At 45.4% G+C, this 18,745-nt stretch overlaps 1 protein-coding gene and 1 non-coding gene across 2 annotated transcripts in view; both read left to right on the top strand.

The window, feature by feature from the left end:
• The window catches only part of LOC146175958 (uncharacterized), a 128,769-nt gene that overhangs the window by 88,118 nt on the left and 21,906 nt on the right, over positions 1-18,745 (top strand). The window contains exons 4-5 of the mRNA XM_084581225.1: positions 7,116-7,205; positions 16,079-16,273. Coding sequence (XP_084437351.1) covers positions 7,116-7,205; positions 16,079-16,273 — 285 coding nt within the window. The remainder of the gene's footprint in view (positions 1-7,115; positions 7,206-16,078; positions 16,274-18,745) is intronic.
• On the top strand, positions 10,334-10,405 carry LOC146175959 (small nucleolar RNA SNORD36). The gene has a single exon (XR_014701620.1). It is a non-coding gene; the product is annotated as a small nucleolar RNA SNORD36 (small nucleolar RNA).

The raw sequence follows: 18,745 nt of genomic DNA, 5'->3' as shown, positions 1-18,745 counted from the left end.
GTCGTTATAGTCGTCCGTTTTGTTCGCGGAGATTTGTACCTGATGCATCGAAAGAAAAAAGGAAAAGATGCAGAGGGTGGTGGAGGGATTGGGGTGAAATAGGCTGGCGGCTTTCTTTTGTGACCTGCAGCCTGTGAGTGCACAGTAGGACTGAGACGCATGGCGATAGGTTTGCTGCGATCGCTCTCACTTTACAGTACCTTGCAGAGCGAGTATAAGAGTTAAGTTCTAAGGCTAATTTATCGTGTTTGTAATAGCAGCACGGTTATTGGTTTGCGAGCTTACAAGTCGAATTCTTTTTTCCGGCACTTGCACGATCTGAGGGTCATCCTCTCGTCATAGATACATACCAATACAACCGCCACTATAGGTTTCTATATTGTGCTTATGTAATAATTTATTAGCCCCCATTTCGTTCGTGCATGTAAGCTTCCCTCCCCCTCTCTCCACCCCATGTGGCCTTTATGGTGCACATATACCAGTGGCAAGGAATGCAGAATTCATTAATGGCGCTGCTCAGGAAGTTGTAACTGCGGATAAACTTACTTGTACTTAGCCAGATGAATTTGCGCAGTTGCCCATTCTGGGCTTTTTGCTTTGCGTTTTATCGCGGTTTCAGTGTTCGTGGTTTGGACAAGGACCACAGCAAAAAGCAGAATGGGTTGATGGGTGAATTGTAGCAGCAAAAATATCTGGCAGGACCAGTGCGGTACCACGCAGCAGCCCCCCCCCCCCCTCCCCATCTTCGCACAGACATATACAAAAAGCTACGATGACGTCATGAACCAGCATGTCGCGTGACCAGGACGTGCCTGCAGAGATCACAGAGGCGCCGCCACATCCACCTTTAAACACAGCGTTCACCTTCGCCGGCCAGATGCGTCCGCCTTTGACCACAAGCACCACTATTCATTCCCCCATATCCCCCCCCTCCCCACCCATCTCCTCACATGCACCATCTCTCGCGTCTCCTCAGAAGAATGTTGTACTGCGCAGTGAACTCGGGTCATCGCAAGCACGGCGGCGTGGTGTCGCTGTCACTTTTTAATGCCTCGTAAAAACGAGATCCCCTGGGGAAGTGAACGCCACGCACGTCCGGCCCGGGACGGGGACACATCAGCCACGCAATGGCCAGAGAGGAGGGCGGCCGAGCGCCCATACGGTCGAGATGATGACCGTCCGGTGCTATAGGCGGGTCATAGCGCGTGTCGGGTGACCGGAGCAGGTGCTTAAATCCTCGATTGCTCGAAGCGGTCATTGCGTTGTAAGCGCATCATCGTCCCTCCTTCACCCCCTCTCCTCTTGCCCTCCTTTTTTTTTTCGTACCCTCCAAACAGCTGAAGTATATACGTGCATTGGCACCACGCATCGTCACCTGCGCCCTCTGGTGCGCCCGAGGTCGGGTAAGCCGAAAAAGTAAAAGTCCTTTCTTATGTTATGCGTCTCGCGGTGCATTGGCTTGGAAAGAGCTTCGATGCGTCCTAGCAAGCTGTATCCACCGTGGAAAAAAATACAAAGAAACAAATCTACGATGTGCTCTTGCCTGCAGCCCGCACCTTGCCCCTCATTTTCGCGCACGCTGTACGTGTCTCACCACCGCGATTGTGCTGCAAGTTTCCAAGGCTATGTTGCGAACTGTGCTGCAAGAGCGTTAAGAGAGATTCTCTTAGCGTTTGAAGTCATGGACCTTACTTACTGCCTCTTTAGATCATATGGTTTACAGCCACAGGCAGGAAAGAAAATGCGAATGAAAAACATTTCCTATCCGCTCAACTGCTTTTGGAATATTCGCTCCCTGAGGCCCTTAACTGAAATTCCAGGAAATGAAGAAAGTGAAATAAAAATAAATAGAAAACAATATCCTGGTCGCACCACATGTCCTTAACGACCAGGCCTCAGTGCGATCAGTGTGGATAAGCTGTGTTTTGACGGTGAACATTGCAGGGGAAATTTGAGCGCGTTGTCCCTTTCCTACCCGACTGCTTTGCGAACGAAGTCCGAAGGGTGGCATTGTGTGGGCGTCCTTTGATGGCTCATAGCTGGCTTTCCTTTCAATCTTTCTGTGCCGGCACCTTTGAAGCAAGACAAGAAAATTTTTGTTATTGGGTGCTTCAAAAAATTCCACGGGATCGTTACCTGGCCTAGAAATTGCGCCTTTGCTTGAGGAAAGGAAACAGAGGATTCCTTGTGACCTACACGTTTGTATTTGCTACTGACGGCATATACATCTGGCAAAGGGCAGAGGAAGCTTGAAACGTTTACGTGACAGCTTATAAACAGTTGGTCGAAAAGCCACAGTTTCGGCTCGGGTTTTGTCAGAAGTGTTTAGAACATGATACTAAGCTCACAAATAGATGAGGATGGAAGAACAGTCGACACACGAGCGTGGTTAAGGCGTCGGCCGAGAAGTGGGAGAGACATTGAACCTTTTCTTTGCTGTAAACCAATCTAAATATTAAGTGTAGGGTTCTACTAGAAAGGGAGACAGATACTTCCCCTTCTCTAAATACCTACTTAGGCAAAAAATATTTAAAAAAATATTCGCGAAATGAAAAAGGGTGTTAAAGGCGTTATCGCGAGTGCTCTTCAGGCGAAAACTATAGCGTCTCCGTAATTTTTCTCCCTGTTTATCTAGAGCAGTCCCCCTTCTTTACGTGTCACGTATCATAATATATATATATATATATATATATATATATATATATATATATATATATATATATATATATATATATATATATTTTTTTTTTCTAAACAAGGAAGTTCGGAAGTTAAATAATAAATCGTGCATACATCTAGCGAGAGAAACGGCAGATGCCTTCGAAGTACCACCATTCATATGTCTTGTGAACTTCGTGTGCGAATGGCTATCCGTATAAAACATTTCTCACCATTTTGAGCTCGTGCGGTGTGCTTCTGTGTCTTATCGCATGTTGGGCGTCGAGTTTTTTTTAATCAATCACTCGCGGTCAGAATCTCTCGAAGGGCGCACTGCTCTCAAAATTAACGCTTCAACACGTACAGTTGTGAGCAATATGAAAGGGAACAAAGTTGGAGCACAGATTTCTTGATTACTCCATAATATTGTGTGTGACAAGTGCAGTTTTTTTCCGCTTTTTAACTAGGTTTCCGCTGGATGCATAAAGTTCGTCCTCATATTTAATAGAGGCACACACACTGCAGGGGAAAGCCAAGTCGGCGTTACATTCCTGATTGAGAATTTCTCCTAAAACAAGTTAAGCTCGCATTCATTCCGGAGTCACCAAACAGTGCTGACGCGGGTAATTTTCGTTTTGAGAGCATTCCTAAGGGCAAGGCGGATCCTTCTTCTCGGCGACCACCTTATCTCTTCATCGAGGTCCGGTTCGCGCCGATCGGCCGTCGGCGACTTTTATGACGAACGACCTGACGGCACGCGACGACACTCGCTAGGCGCCGCTGAGCGGCGGTTTTCGCACGCGACCGTCCGACTCTCGGTCTCTTGCACGAAACATTGATAGGAACAGCGGCCAACAAGTCCGAAGGAATCCGTCATTCCTTACAGCCTTCTTCCGGAATTATTTTTCGTCTTGAAAACGAGGGGGGAATAATGGCGGCACTCTCGAATACAGGCTAGGGAAAGTCCATAGGGGAACGATCAGTCAGTGTAACAAATGAATGATGGGTTGATCAGTTTGTGTTTAGAGTTACCATTAAGGCCGAACCGTTTACACGAAGTGCTGGGCAAGTTCTGTTCGGTATACTTCATGCCATCGCTTGTTTTACTTTTACTGATAGGATTAGGATCAATAAAAAGAAATTGAAACGTATCATTTTTCCAAATCAACCAGCTATAGTTAGCGAAATGATCGGTAGATTAGGAAGCGTCTAGTCTCGCCAATGCAGATAATCCGCATTGAGTGCTTAGCAAATTACATCATTCGCCTTGTTATTTTTGCGAGATTTCGGCAAAGCTGTTTTTGTCTTTCCACGAAGTGAATTGTCAGTGCCTTCGCCCACAGAATGCTTATAGAAAGTTACACTGTCAGGACTGCACACGGCAGGCTTTGCGGTTTGACCGTGTTTGATTGCTGGACGCATGACGTGTAGCATTGCGCGTGGGGTTAGCTTTGTGGGAGAGCTAAAATCAGCTGTACATTGCGATGCTGCTGACCAGCTGCACTCAAGAAAGCAGTGTAATAAATTCGCTTGAAAGGTTGTTTGACATCTTTTACACTGAGAAAATATCACCTGGAACACGGTGTAGCAGGCGCAATCACCACAACGCTGTTACGCTCTCACCAATCCCAAAGAGGAGAAATCTCCGTTACTGGCGCAAAGGGAATCCCCCTGATCAGGCACTCTGTGCCTATAGGTATATTTTTATGATCAGAAATGGCAGCGAGCAACAGAAGACGATCGAGCTTATTTTTTCCTGCTCGCATACACGTTCCGTAAACAAGAAGGTCCAGAGATTTCACAACGCCTGTAGCCGGTAGCCGCGTAAACCGAACGCCCTCGAAAAATATTTCCCGACCGCAAGTCTAACCCGGATAAAGCGATGCAGTTTCCTCATTTAGTCGATTCCGAGAAAATTAGCCGCAGCGCGAAACAAACAGGCACATATACCTGCGCTTCGCCGCAGCAGTCTCCACCTAAGGGAACCAAGAGGGAAAAAAAAAACACTTAAGAGCAAACATAAAGCCGACAAGGAGAAGAAAAAAAGCGTCAACCACGCCCCTCCGAAACCGCAGGATCATCAAGACTGCGCTACCGCAAGAGCGCAGAGCACATAGCTCGCACCTTAGGCAACCCGCCCGCTAAAAGCTCGCTCATGTGCAGCGTATACGTACGCGCTCGTCTAGTGAGAAGCCCATCGTCTTTTGGGTGACTAATTCCTCTCCAAGTCCGGTTGCGGCTCGAGGAACAACGGCATTTGGCGAGCGCGTGTTCGCCTATGCTGCCGGAACTCATTTAGAGCGCGCACAGGCCGAGAAGCTGGCGCTCTTCGTGGATGCATGCGCCGCGGCGAAATTTAGAAACCAATAATAACCTCGGACTTCGCTCGCGCCCGAGTAGTCAGCCTCGCCGGAGGATAGAGGGAACTGCTTCATGCTTGAGCTGCGCGGCTTCGCTCACCGAGACTTGGCGATGACCGCGGGGAAGGGAGTAGAAAGGGGAGTGAGGGGGAGGGAGTGAACGGCGAGGTGTTTTGAGATGGATGAATGCCGGTAATAAACGAGCCGCGCATCCTTAAGCGGTCGTTGTGTTTTGTTTTGTCGTAAGAGTCTCGTTTCTTTTGGTTTCCTGAGTTCTTTCCGGGGCGGCGATAGCAATCTTTGTGTCGAGCGATCGCTTTTCGATGAACGCGGATGCTATCAGATGTATATCAGTGTTTACCATAGCAAGGCTGCAGTGATTGCATTTCATACGTTATGCGAACTTTCGCGGATACCTAATGCTGACGAGTTTCTAAAAGCAAGGGCAGACAACCCGTTCCTCTCCAGATGGCAGCTTGCATGGGTTTCTGAGCGGTCGCACCGCTCTTTACGTGCTACGATGGGTCCACCGTGCATCCACACATGTCAGTGACTTTCTTCGAGCTCAATATTTGCTATTTGTTTCACATGGCGGCGATAAGCACGATACAAGTTGTTCAATTGACCAACGTAGCGCATGTATTTTGCGTTCGAATGCATAACAAAATATTGCGCATACAATTGCAGATGCGATGGCTGAATTTCGTTATCTAGCAAGTGATCAGGGTCAGTCCGGAGGGAGCGTTATGCCTTATAACTAAAGGTAACACTTTGGCGTGGGACAATAGACAAACAAACCAAATAATAAATCAAGTGATCAGTCAATGAATCAAATGCCTTTTCAAGCTGGATGCTAGGTTAGTATATAAAGCAGTGAATTATGCAAACATTTTATTATTTGCGCAGGCAATGTTGCAACAAACTTCGCACTTCGAACGGTTTCGATGTGTCATTATGGCGACACCGCTTTGATTTTTGCAGAATCGACACTTTCTTCCTTGTCATATTTCTCTTCTCAGCTATTGCAATTTTATCTCAAGCAAACGATAAAAAAAGCTGGGGCTAATTTGAATAAGAGAATTACTAAAACGTGGGTAAGGAACTAAAGTTTGATATATTTAACGTGATTTCGTTTATACGCTTTAACGTCGCAAAGCGGCCCAAGCAATGAACGAACTCTTTTGTCGAGGGCCGAATAATTTGGATTACGTGATGTTCTTTAACTTGTACTTAGATTGAACAGCATGTACATACATACATACATACATACATACATACATACATACATACATACATACATACATACATACATACATACATACATACATACATACATACATACATACATACATACATACATACATACATACATACATACATACATACATACATACATACATACATACATACATACATACATACATACATACATACATACATATTGGATTAGCAGTCGCGCTCCATAACCACTAAGCCACCGCTGTAGAGTTTGAATATATTTAATGTTGCCTGCAAGAATTGACTGTTATCAGAAAAAAAGAAGATCCGCAGTTTTTTCACATTTCTTGTCATAACACTAGTGGCACACGTTCTTTATTGGGTTTTATATGCAAAATTCAAAGGGGTTGTATAATTTAAACACCCTAAATGGGCCACCTTGAGAGTTATCAAAATAAACAGTTTATTTATGATCAAGTGCGGCGCAAAGATTTGCCACAAAATATTTAATTATGACCATGAGCAAAAGAGATTTTATGAAACCTATTTTAAATCTGGGATTGAGCCTGGAGCGTACGTAAACGGGTTCATGTTTTCTCAACATAGAATTACTAAAGAAAAGCTCGGCCGATCAGAACTTTCAACTATACAACTGGAAGTATCTTAAGACTAATTCCAGCCTTCCATTGTGAATACTACTTAGAAGGTTGAGCAGGTCGAGCTGGTCGTGCTTGAACAAGTGGCCCTTTCTTCTCTGTTGAAGTTATGTTGTCTTTTATATTCGATGCCACAACATATATTTTAGGACTGGCATTCTGCAGATCTTTTCCGTTGCACTAAATTTCTGCCCCCCCCCCCCCCCCCTCTCCTTCTTTGCAGGCAATGAGCGGGTTCCTGATGATGATGACGCAGAACGGGAAGCTCCTCTACATATCGGATAACGCGGCCGAATACCTCGGCCACTCCATGGTGAGTTGGATAGCTGCGGCAACTCAGAATTTATGAAGTGCAGATAGCAGATGCGCATACCTGGTCCCTTGCTGATATGAAGTTGGTACGCAATAGACTATATGTAATTAAAACTCCCTCTACCTTCCATCGTTAGGCTGCCCAACACTGCCAAGTACGGGACTGCAGAAAAACGGGACGCAGCGCGCTCGTATAAGGGGATTGAGATCTTGGTGACTGATAAGCAGCGACAACACCCCCGGGCACCAAAACAGCTCCGATGCCAAGTCCCGCAAAATGCAGTGACATTCTGCGCTGTTATAAATCACGAATTTGTGAACCGCTAAGCAGTTAAGTGTCTTGTGGTCGGGAGTGAGGCCATAAACCAATTAAAGCGTTGGTCAGTACAGCCCGTGGGCTAGGAGGAATGAAAAATGGAACCATGAGAACGGGAAAGGTCGTCGTAGTGTAGATAGTATTGAAAACGAGAAAATAAATAAATAAAATAATATATTATACACTTAGTGAAGAACGAAGCGTCTCCTGTAGTGTTTCAGGTGTATAATATATCTAAGACACCAATTTCGAAAATGCTAGTTAAGACCGGAAGCGTGAAGAAACCATGTCAGTGTAAAAACAAGTTCAACAGCCAAAACAAGTTTTTGAGGTTAAGGAAACAAGAATATAGCAAAACTAACACGGGTTGCGTAAGCACCGATTTCTTTATGTTACCCCGGGCATGTATAATAAATGGTTGGAATATGCATAAATGAATATAAGCTGCACAAAGTCTTTGCGCTTGCAGGGCTGACATGGTTTTATCTGACCATTTATCTGCAAGGTGATTGCAGCCGGAGCTTTCGGCTGCTTTCACATAGTTCGCAGGTACCAGAGTTTTACGATTACAATTTTTATTTCACTTTTTATCGAAGGTTGTTGCTGTTAATTCGTCACAGCTATACTTCCGCACCTTTCGGTTTTACACTGAGGCATTAATATAGTGGTTTCTTAACCCCTTATAATCTGTTACACAATTAAAGAATACCTTGAAAGAGAACTTTATCCTGTGCAATTGAGGATAATATGGCATAAGTTGAGCCTTCCCGCGGGCATTACATGATGTAGACATATTCATCAAGAAGGGTCTGTGTATTGCGTCTATGCCAGCTTGGAAAAGAAATACATAAGAAAGAAACCAAAGAATCAAACGGAATAGCCACATGACAAATCGCTGTCTCAAAAGAGACGACAAGTGGTTTTCATCCCACATGTGGCAAGCTGACAACTGAAGTGCCTGTGACGGCCCAATTTCTTCGAACTCTTTTGCTAACCAAATCTAAATGCATTTTATAACGAGTCCAATCGACCAAAGGGGACTATACTCGACCTTCTATGACTGGCTGACTATTCAACGGAAGGAGCGGCTAACGTATGAGATAAAGGGCGGTTGCTTAGTTTCTGTAGAAATTTTTATTCCCTTCAGCCATTAATGCATGTCTCACCAATCTACGCCACATCTAAAAGGTGTGTCCTGGACTACTTTATTTTATTCTACATGACTTCCAGGCGAAACCTGAGTTCTATACGGTTAGTTGGGAAGAGACCTCCATACACATAATTTTTCATTTTAACTCAAAAGCCGATAGGCGCCTTCCCGACGCCCGGAAAAAGATGCATCTATTCCGTTTGATGGGATCGGAGGGGCGTGTCCGATGACGCGTCCGAAGAGGCATCGCGCGAACCGGACACGGCCACTGCCGCGCTCGGTGCATCCGCGGGACAAGCCTCATCCACGATCATCTCTAGACGACGCCGCTTAAGGATATAATCGATAAATAAAGGGGAAAGGGACGCCAATTAAGCGCGCATCTCAGCAAGACGAAAAAAAAAAACAACGAAAAGACAGGCTGTAAAGGAAGAAATGGTGTCGTCAGTTACACGAGAAGTGACTCTCTCCTGTCGAACGTGCAGTTCTCCCTGGCACCCTCTGTGTTTTTATATGGGTGTTAATTTTCTCCTGCCCTCTCTCCCTCTGCCTTTCTCCGTGCGAGAGCGTTTCAGTACCCCCCCCCCCCCCCCCCCTCTTCCTCCCTCCATCAACCTCTCTCCATTTCTGCTCCGGATCTGCCCAAGCGCGAGACAGAGATTGAGAAGGAGACCGCACACGACTCATTTCGGATAATCGCACCCTGAACAGCGATGCCAGCCGTGATATCCGCGTCGGTAGCTCGGGGACATCACGCCTCGCGGGACTACGAGTGTTGGGGTGCCACAGCAGCTGTTTGCTGTGTAGGCGAATGGGAAGAGCATCGGCATGAACAACGGCAGCAACGGCATCCATCACCGCTTGAAGCGTGATGTCCCGAAGCTATACAGTATAACGCGGATATCACTCGGAGGAATCGTGGTGTTTTCCGAGTGGTACTTGTGTGGCCCAAACTGTATAGTGCCCGAGAAAACTGATTGTTGAGATGTCCCTGCTTCTTAGTTGCTGGTCGCTGCTGCGCGCACGCGCTTCTGGCTAATCGATTAATATGTTTGCTATACGGGCATAATCAATGCTGAGTGAACCAGTCAGGGTTTAAATTGATCGGAAGGGAGCCTTGTTACGGCGATTATTACTTTATACTCTGATGACACGGAGCGTGACGCCTTCACCACCATCTTTTTCTATGGAGAAAAGGTGGTGCATAAGGGTCAACGGGCATGAAGGTGAAGACTTGATCTTTCTGGAAACAGTGGGGTAGATTTGTTTAGGAGGTGAAGAATAATGATTCTTTTTGAAGTGCATCCATATAACCGGAGAATAACCATTACAAATGACGAAAAGCGAGAAATATATAAAGCTTTCACGCGAGGTTCATTTTCCCCTTCTTACAGAGTTGTGGTGTTGGAAAGGGATTCGAATACGTTTGCGTCTCGAAGCTTGTTAACGTTATGTTTCAATTGCTATAAAATGATCGCGCTCCAGAAAAGTGTCGCCTGCTGCACCGAGGCACAGAATACTGGCGTTAAAAGAAATTCTTGCGATTATGGCTCGTTGCAAAGAAACCGCTCGCGTTAGGCTCAACTATTTACATGTCAAAAATATCGCTCTTTTGGAGGGGGGTACTTAAAAAAAAAACAGCTGGTGGTGTAAGCCTGTTTTCTGTAGCATGATGTCAATGCTTTGCCGGAAACAGCTGTATTGACTTTGCACGAGCTTTTAAACACTGATATAAGACGAGTTTCTGCATCAGCATATTTAAATGCATTTATTCTGAACTCTTCAAGGATAAAAAACTTGAGTATATGGCTCAACAGAACAATGAATATAATGCATGCTGTAAAATAATTGAAACAAATATAAAACCCCACATTTCACTGACAGTGTGATTAATGTCACATATTTCTAAATTAAAATTGCACTCTACATTGAAACGCAGCATTCAGTGTATTTCACTGTTTTGTCAATTTTTTGAAAAACAATATCGAAATTATTATGCAGAGTTAACGGGTGCACATATTCCAAAAGTAAAGGACATGGAGCACGATCATTAGTCTTTTTTCTGTGTGTCTCCAATATCTTTGCCCCGCAATTAGATGGAAGATCAGCCCATAACATTTAGAGTCAGTTTACGAGGCCGTAGTGAAAGCGTATACTATATGCCGTCAACAAACATGTTGGTTACACGGACGGTACGTGGTTGGTTTAGCGCTTACCTTCACTTCCAAGACGCACTTAAATGCAACATTAATACTCGAAAAATATAGAAGGCTCCATATACGGGTGGATCTATTAATCGGCACATGCATCTTAATTACAGCTCTGGCCCTATGCTTAGCCTTATTCCAGATCTCCAGTTTCCGGACCTTATAAAATATGTACAGGTGGCCTTGCTCTCAAAGCCAAGTAGGGATAGCCCGCAGACATCGGAGAAACTGAGCCAGAATCCGCATACGTACTAAGCTACACGAAACCCAACGCCGCAATTAATTAGAGGAACGTAGAAGTAAAAACAAAGCAAGCGTTCGTGACGTCATCAGAGCCGCTCGCGTAGAAATTGTTTTCCGTTCCCTTTTTCTTATCGGCTTCTTTGCTTGCCGGGCGTTAGTCACACCTCGTTCGTTGGCGTGTCGCAACACGTGTCCCCTTCGTCTCACCGCAAGGCAAGCATCTCCTCCCACGCCGACGGCTATGCCTTCAGAAAGAGTCAATAATTCATGACGAAGAGGACAAGCAAAATAAGTACGAAAAGCGGGAATTTTTTGGCGCACTTTTTTTTGCGCGCCCTGTATTCTGTATACCCGGTGAGAAACAATACGCTGGAGCCTTGTAATGAGTGTACTCTCGTTAATTAGCAGCCCCGGCGTTGTGCCAAGGCTGAGCGAGCGAGTGTGCATGTGCGAGCACAACAGGCGAAGCCGGCTTTCGGTGTAGGAGAAGGCTGAGACCGGACCGGCACACAGAGCTGGTAATTGAGTTAGCAGGAGATAAGCGTGCCCTATATGCTCCAACGACTGCGCTTGTGAGCGTCGGTGAGAAATCGGTATCGCGGGAGGAGAACGGAAACCACCGCCGAATACGCGGTTAGGCGTTCTTCGATAAATTGCGGTAGGAGCTGCTAGTTAAGTGCTCGTAGGGCATGGTCTGCAAGGTGAAGTTGAAAGGCTGGTTTTCAGCCACTGCCTCGTGTTACGCGGAAAGTTGGACGAGTTGGTGATTCATCATAAACGTAACACCTGCGTAGTAGAGGAGGACGTGGAAAACATCCGTGCAACTTGTGTGTCATCGTATTCTATGCTGGTGCCAATTTTATGACAAACTGCCTCGTTGTGGTCTCTCCAGGTGCCAACGCGGCTAATTTACATATACTCTCTTTCGCTTAGAGTAACTTCACCATATATAACTATGTATGGCATTTTTGCCAGATTGGCCGCCACAGAGGCGCTGTAACCAGAAAACTTCGTTAGCCTGCTAAAGGTGGTGCTTGAGCGCAGCGATCCTGCAAACGTTCATAATTAAATTTGGTCAAGATTCACTAACTAAATACATATGCGGTTGTACAGATTTGGTTTGGGAGTAAAAGAATTGTTCTTTCTATTAAAATCACATGTAACCAAAACGACTTGAAAACGTTTTGAAAGCGTTCTGAGTAACGTTATATAATAGGCACGTTACAGAAACACAGAAGATGTGTCCGTATGCTTGCGGTTACAACGTAGCTACGCGGTTTTGAGATGCACAACATTATGCATTGGATTCCGACAAAAGCTTGTTTTTTGAACCTAGGTGTTTGCACGGAGTTCACTTCGTGGTATTCTTACGATGGATGCTAAAGCACAGGAAGAGAGCAACAGAAGTTAATTACGCAAGACATTGTTCGCACTTTTCTTGAAATATTTAAGTCTTTTGAACGTTGTGTTTGATGAATGGAATTTGAAATGCCAAGTTAGGTTGAGAGACAGGCCATTCTGTATTCTCTTTGACATATACTGATGTTCTTGTCATTATTTTATTGCGAAAGCACTAATACGCCAGGTCTAACCGCTGGTCGATGTGTTCCGGGTCTGTGTCCGTGTCCGTGGTCCCTCATAAAAAAATCAGCCTGCCATGAAGTTTCAATTCACGTTAAATCTGCCTACCAGAACCGTTTGCATTCTCGTTACCCCTACGACACGCAGGCACGTAGTGGATTTCTGTAGCAGGCAAAAGAAGCGTCCGCCGTTGCTTTCGCAATTCAACTAGGGTTAACCAGAGCTAAACCACAACTAATTTTTATTATGAAGCCAGCATGACACAAGTAAGCGTGCAAAGACGAGCTGAAATGCTTTCTTCCTATCAAGTTCGGCCTTAAGCCCTTTAGATTGTGCACGTGACAAAGGCAAATGCACTATCTAGTTAAGGGAGATACGCTGTATATGGGCTTTAATGGTTGCACGATTAAAGTGGCTACGTGAGTAAAAGTGAATTATTTGACTTCCTTGTAGATTGGTAATCGAAGGCCATGTGGCGTCAGAGAGTGGTACTGTCGATATTGGCGGAAAAAGTTGCAAAGCCTTTGTAGATCTGAGTTTTTCCAACAGCCTTCCAATATTTCACCAATGCTTTGTGGTGCTTGGCCACTTGGGATACAATATATAACACGAAAACTGGCAGAAAGCACAAAAAGCATGACCCCAACAAACTGGGTTGACCATCGGCACTGAGAAATTAGCGCTGCACAGTTCGCTTATGTTCTGAACACATTACCCAATCATGTACCATCCACACTGCCTTCATTAGCGGGTTCACTATACCGTAACCGCTCCGGTCTCTCTATGGGATCTATAATACGATCGGTACTGCTAGATATTTAGAAGGGGGAGGGGGGGGGGGGGGGTTAGTGGGCTTGGCGTCGGGACAACTTATACCCTTGCCGGTATAGGCTGAAAGGGGCGGTAAACGCCGGTGCATGCGCGTGTTATGCACTGCCAGCCACTCGCTCACAACCGCAGCCTCTATTCCGGCATGCCCTGCAGTCTCGTCTCAAGCCGAGGTCGGGGCCACTCGAAAATGCACACGCAAGCTTTCTTTCTCGGCACTGCCCGCATGGTCGTTAGCCGAGCAGATGGAAGCTAGATACGAAGAACCATGCACCCGCGTCTGTGCGCACATTTACGTACCGTTTGTCTCTGCTAAGGTTGCAAAAAAAAAAAAAAAAAAAAGGAGCCGCGAACCAGGTGATAACGTGGCCCCGTTTGTTTTGTGTACATTTTGTGGTAGTTGTTACCAATCGAATTTAGCCTACGGAAAAAGTTGTTCGCGATCGTTACTTTGTCACTGCGTAACTATTCGTTTATCGAGGATTTGGAACGATCGTGGTTTGCTGCGGAGCTGCACAGATCGCAAATAATTGCTATTAATAATGCCGGGCTCGGGTATTCCTGGAAAGCATAACTAGCAGCAAGCAGAATAGGCTTTGAACGAATAGTCGTATCGGAACGTACATAAGAAACTTTTTATTGGCGCACAATGTAATAGTATGATAGTCAAATCGGGGAGAAAAGAAAATAAAGTCACTTCAGGTATGGAGAAGTCGGTGCTTGCATATTGCCGTCTAACCAGCATAAGAAGAGATGACTATCAAGCGTGATTTAACTCCAGCGATCCAGCGAACATTTCTCAAATACTGTGCCCCAGGTCCTGATGATATTAACGCATGCGCGGAACGGTAATTGCTCCTGCTTGTTGCCTCACTTCTTTAGCTGCACGTATTTAATGAAGAAAGAAATGGAATGAAAAGGCGTGGTTGGTTTTGTGGGCAGTTCGTCTACTTACTTAACGCGTTTCTGCGTACTTTCCTAGACTCCGTGCACTGATTACGTCAACTGCCTCGCGATATAGTTGCCAGCTAACGAAGCTCCCTTTTTTCTCTTCGAGCGGCGATACATATCACTTGGCTTGACCGCATAGTGACAGGCTAGCGGGTGATGCAAGTGAAGGCCTTTAAGGATGCGCATGAATCAACACGAAGAAAATCGACACCCCTCTGAGAATAACTTGCACACCGACATTCCAAGATATGCCAGTCCAGTTACGGCTCATATTTGTTAGAGAGGTTGCGAAAGCCTCTATTAAACTTTCCTTGCTCTCTAGCTGTCCTTAACATGCAAATGACTTACGTTTTTATCTTTCCTTTCTAATTCCTTACTGGCGCTGGTCTTAGCCGAAGTTAATGCAATTAAGAATGCCGTGTTTAAGCTGGTGGGCTCACCGCAGTGCCGCTAATTACCCTATAAAGATAGACTGCGGAGGAAAGAAAGGGTTGGTTTCGTAAGCTAGATATGAACACGTTAACGGCGCTTATAGCTAGTCAGTTTCTCTCACAGCAGCGATTACCTAATCTCCTTGAAACATTGTAAAATTAAAACCACGGAAACAGGACAGAGGCAAGGAGACACTGCCCTTTGCTGTCTGCTTACCTCCGTTCTGTAGTTTCTGCGGCTTTAATTTTAAATTGTCCCACTAACTGTCTTACAACCATGCTGTTTTAAACTCTCTGAAACGTTGCCTAAACAAAATAGTGCCACCTCTGCGAGAACCTTTCCGTGACGTCAGGGCTCGGGGGCATTGAACCGATGCTGAATTTTATGGCCGGCACTGCTAAGAAAGTTGTCTCATTTGTGACGTCGGCATGGAGTCTCGCCAATGCTGTTCGGCCTTATCAGTGCGCAAAGAGACAAGATGTAAAAGTAACGAAAAATTTTACGCTGCTTTGTTTGATTTTGGTGCACATGAAAATGAGTCTAGACCAGAAGCTGCGTCTTACTTTCTTAGCTAATTGCCTGCGCTTCTCCAACTATAACTGGCACCTAAAACGTACCAATGCGTGAACGATCCCTAGCTCCAGCTTCGTTAGCTCTGGCTAACGTTCCTTGGCTTTGTTCAAAGGCCATATTAGCATGCCATACGTTCTCCACAGATTGATGCGGGCCCAGCAATTGCATAGAACTTCTTGTTTTGCTGGTAAAGTTTGGCCTGATATTTTGCGAATGTCGCAGAAGACGCTCCTTAAACAATATATACCTAAGAAAAAGTTAAAGCAAAACAACGCTTCGGAATCAGTGATACTAAAGTCCGAAATAATTAAAAGCAAGGAAGTAAATGCCAGAAATATTAGTCAATATACCGAGCTGGATACATCATTATCGCTGCTAAAATCTATAAAGAAAGCAGCACTAAAAGGCTGCGATAAACTGCAGGAAATAATCATTCTTTCTGTGATGCATGTTCACTATCTCACTTTCACTGAGTCTGAGGCTAACTATAAATACTCAATTTTTTTTTAAATATAGTCGCCAGCAGCTATACTTGTCACGGTTTCTTTCGAGGTCGTTAACCATGGTGCTTCTTGTCTTGCTATCCTGCCTAGGAGGACTTGTTGATACATGGCGACAGCGTGTACGACATCATCGAGAAGCAGGACCACCAGGCCATCCAGGCGGAGCTGATGCGCAGCCCCAACCCACTGGGGGTGCTGCACCACGCACCCGACACGCGCCTCTTCCTATGTCGCATGAACGTGTCCCGGAACGCCCGCCGGCAGATGCGCTTCGGAGACCAAAAGGTGCGTCTATTCGAACAGCTCTACCTTCTCAATGTGCCTTCCTGGTATCGATAAGGGAATCAATTGTTCCGAAATATTCTAGACGACTCAGCAGCATTGTCACATGTCGCAGAACAATATACCGACCGTCAGCATGTTAAAATGTAACGAAAATAGTCAGTGCCTCGCCCTTATTTTTGGAATAGAATAGCATTTCATCCTTGCCAAAGGAGGACCTTATCAAGCATAATAAGGAAATACCATGTGACTTGTAATGGTAGTAATTATTAGTTTTTTGGTTTCTTGCCGAGTATTGCGCTTGAGAAGCGTAGTTTGAAAGCAAGAAAAATAAATTATATCAGGAAGCATACAACGCAAAGAAAGCAGGCCGGATCTTGTTCTGTGTTCATGTGTCGCGCGTCATTTTTCTCCTTATACGTTTCATGTCCAGAAGACATCATAAAATGCTGACTTTACACGCGGCTGCACTCTGACCGTTCTTTCAGCTTGGAACAGACCCTGCCCAATAATCATTGCGGTTAACGTACTTGGGAAAAGCAGGGCTTTACGAATGGGCCTTCGCGCCGGGAAAGAGCGGTTCTACTTCTTCTCTGAAGTATTGCACCGGTTTCAGCCAACACAATGTCTCTCGACCAGCGATGCATCATTGCTGGACTATAATAGTACGAATATAGTAGCCCTGTAATATCAATCGAGTGTCCTCGCCTTTGATACAAGGCACTAAAACGCATAGTTGGCCGCCATTCACGAAGCAAATGCGGAGCGTAACCTTCAGCGCGTGTGGCCATACGGAAGCGCGAATTTCACTGACAGCTTCCATTGAAGCCACGTTAGCTGACGGCCGGTTCGGAGAAGATCGCGCGGAAAGCGGGAATTCCCGCTGTCCGTTCCAGTGCGACTGCAGCGGCGCGCTGTCGTCGGTGTTTATTCGGGCGGTTAGAGCAGGCATAACAATACGCTTCAAGCTGTCGCAGCAACTAGCGAGCGGTTAGCGGAGGGCAGTGAGTCTCGTTCCACTCTTTTTGGTGGCATAAAGGCACGGAAGCATACACACTGGATGAGCTGGTAAAAAATTTTCACGATAGAGTACGCCGAGGAAACTCTTGCCGTGAAATTTAACAGCCCTGCTGCAGGCTTCTTCCACAAAACAAGAAGCATGCATCTCCACATTTTCGCGACTCATACAGTCACATAAAGAGGATTCCGCAGGCAAATGGCCCCCAATCTTCGGCTGGGACCAACATGGTAGAACAAACTGGGAGAATTCACAGGACAAATTTGATTCTTACACCGGAATGGGGCAGATTTTGCGAATATTGGTTCTTCTAACACAAAGCGCACGAAGATGAAAAGAAATGCAACAGAGTTAAAGACGGGAATGAAAAACTACAAAGAGAAAAGACGTGGTCGAGTCGCCAGAGATGATCCTCGCGGCGTATAAGGGTGATTGAAAGCTCGTTTTCCCACCGTAACGTCTGCCGCCTCCGCTCTTTTGACAATGGAAGAAAGGGAAAGTGCCCAGGGGGAGAGAGAGAGACTCTGCAAGCACTCGCTGTGTTCATATACGAAGACTCTTTCCCGGCCCCTTCTGTCTCGCGAGTCGCTCTTTCTCGTATGAACGATACGCAAATGGCCGCACTTACATCCCTCCCATTTATGCGATAGCCACTGCCTCCTGCACAATGACGGCCATTGCAAAGGAACGAGAACTCGCCACAACAATGCGTCGAAATGGAAAGCGGAAAAGGTACACTGATCTGGGAACGCAGACTCTTTTTGGTAATTGCCATGCATTGCATGGGAATTAATGCTCTCAACACAGGTAAAGGGTATTTCGATTTATGAACTTCCGACTGGCACTGATTGAACACTTGCAGTTCAAGACCGTGTTTAGTAATTCGTAGGTGTTGTTCAGAGATATTCAGAAATGAAGTCAATGCAAAATGGTCAAACAGTAAAAGCTGAGCTCTGCATATAATGCAGCTTCTATTGTATTTTTTTGTACGTTCAATGGAATGGAATATGGTTCATCCTGGTCGTAGATACTGCGGATGCATCCAGGAATGTTTTAGAAAAAGGTCTGAGAGCCAAGTATGAAAAATCCGTTCACTGGTAAAGAAAACAAATGTTGAGCCGATGAAATAAAATTAGCATCAGTTGTATCATCTCCGAATCTAACGTAGATTTTTGTAGCATATAAAAAAACTCGGTTCAGAACAGATTCAGCCTGAAACATCAAGCAGCTCTGTACTCCAGCAATGTGTTTAATGGCGCAGATTAAAAAGAAACTACAGAATAAGAACGCATTTAGCGGATGATTACGACGAGGTACGAACAGCCAACATCAAAGCACGAAAGAAGGTCACAGAGAAGTACGTGAAACCCAAACACTAGTTTACCAGAACATATTTCCTTCTTAATCCTTCGTTGGTTCACGTAATCCTTTTCGCCATCGTTGTCTTCTTTGCTTTC

This window comes from Amblyomma maculatum, chromosome 10 (genome assembly GCF_055883805.1).
Source record: "Amblyomma maculatum isolate TAMU_Amacu chromosome 10, ASM5588380v1, whole genome shotgun sequence".
NCBI classification, from domain to species: Eukaryota; Metazoa; Arthropoda; class Arachnida; order Ixodida; family Ixodidae; genus Amblyomma; species Amblyomma maculatum.
This window is presented reverse-complemented; position numbering and strand designations above follow the sequence as displayed.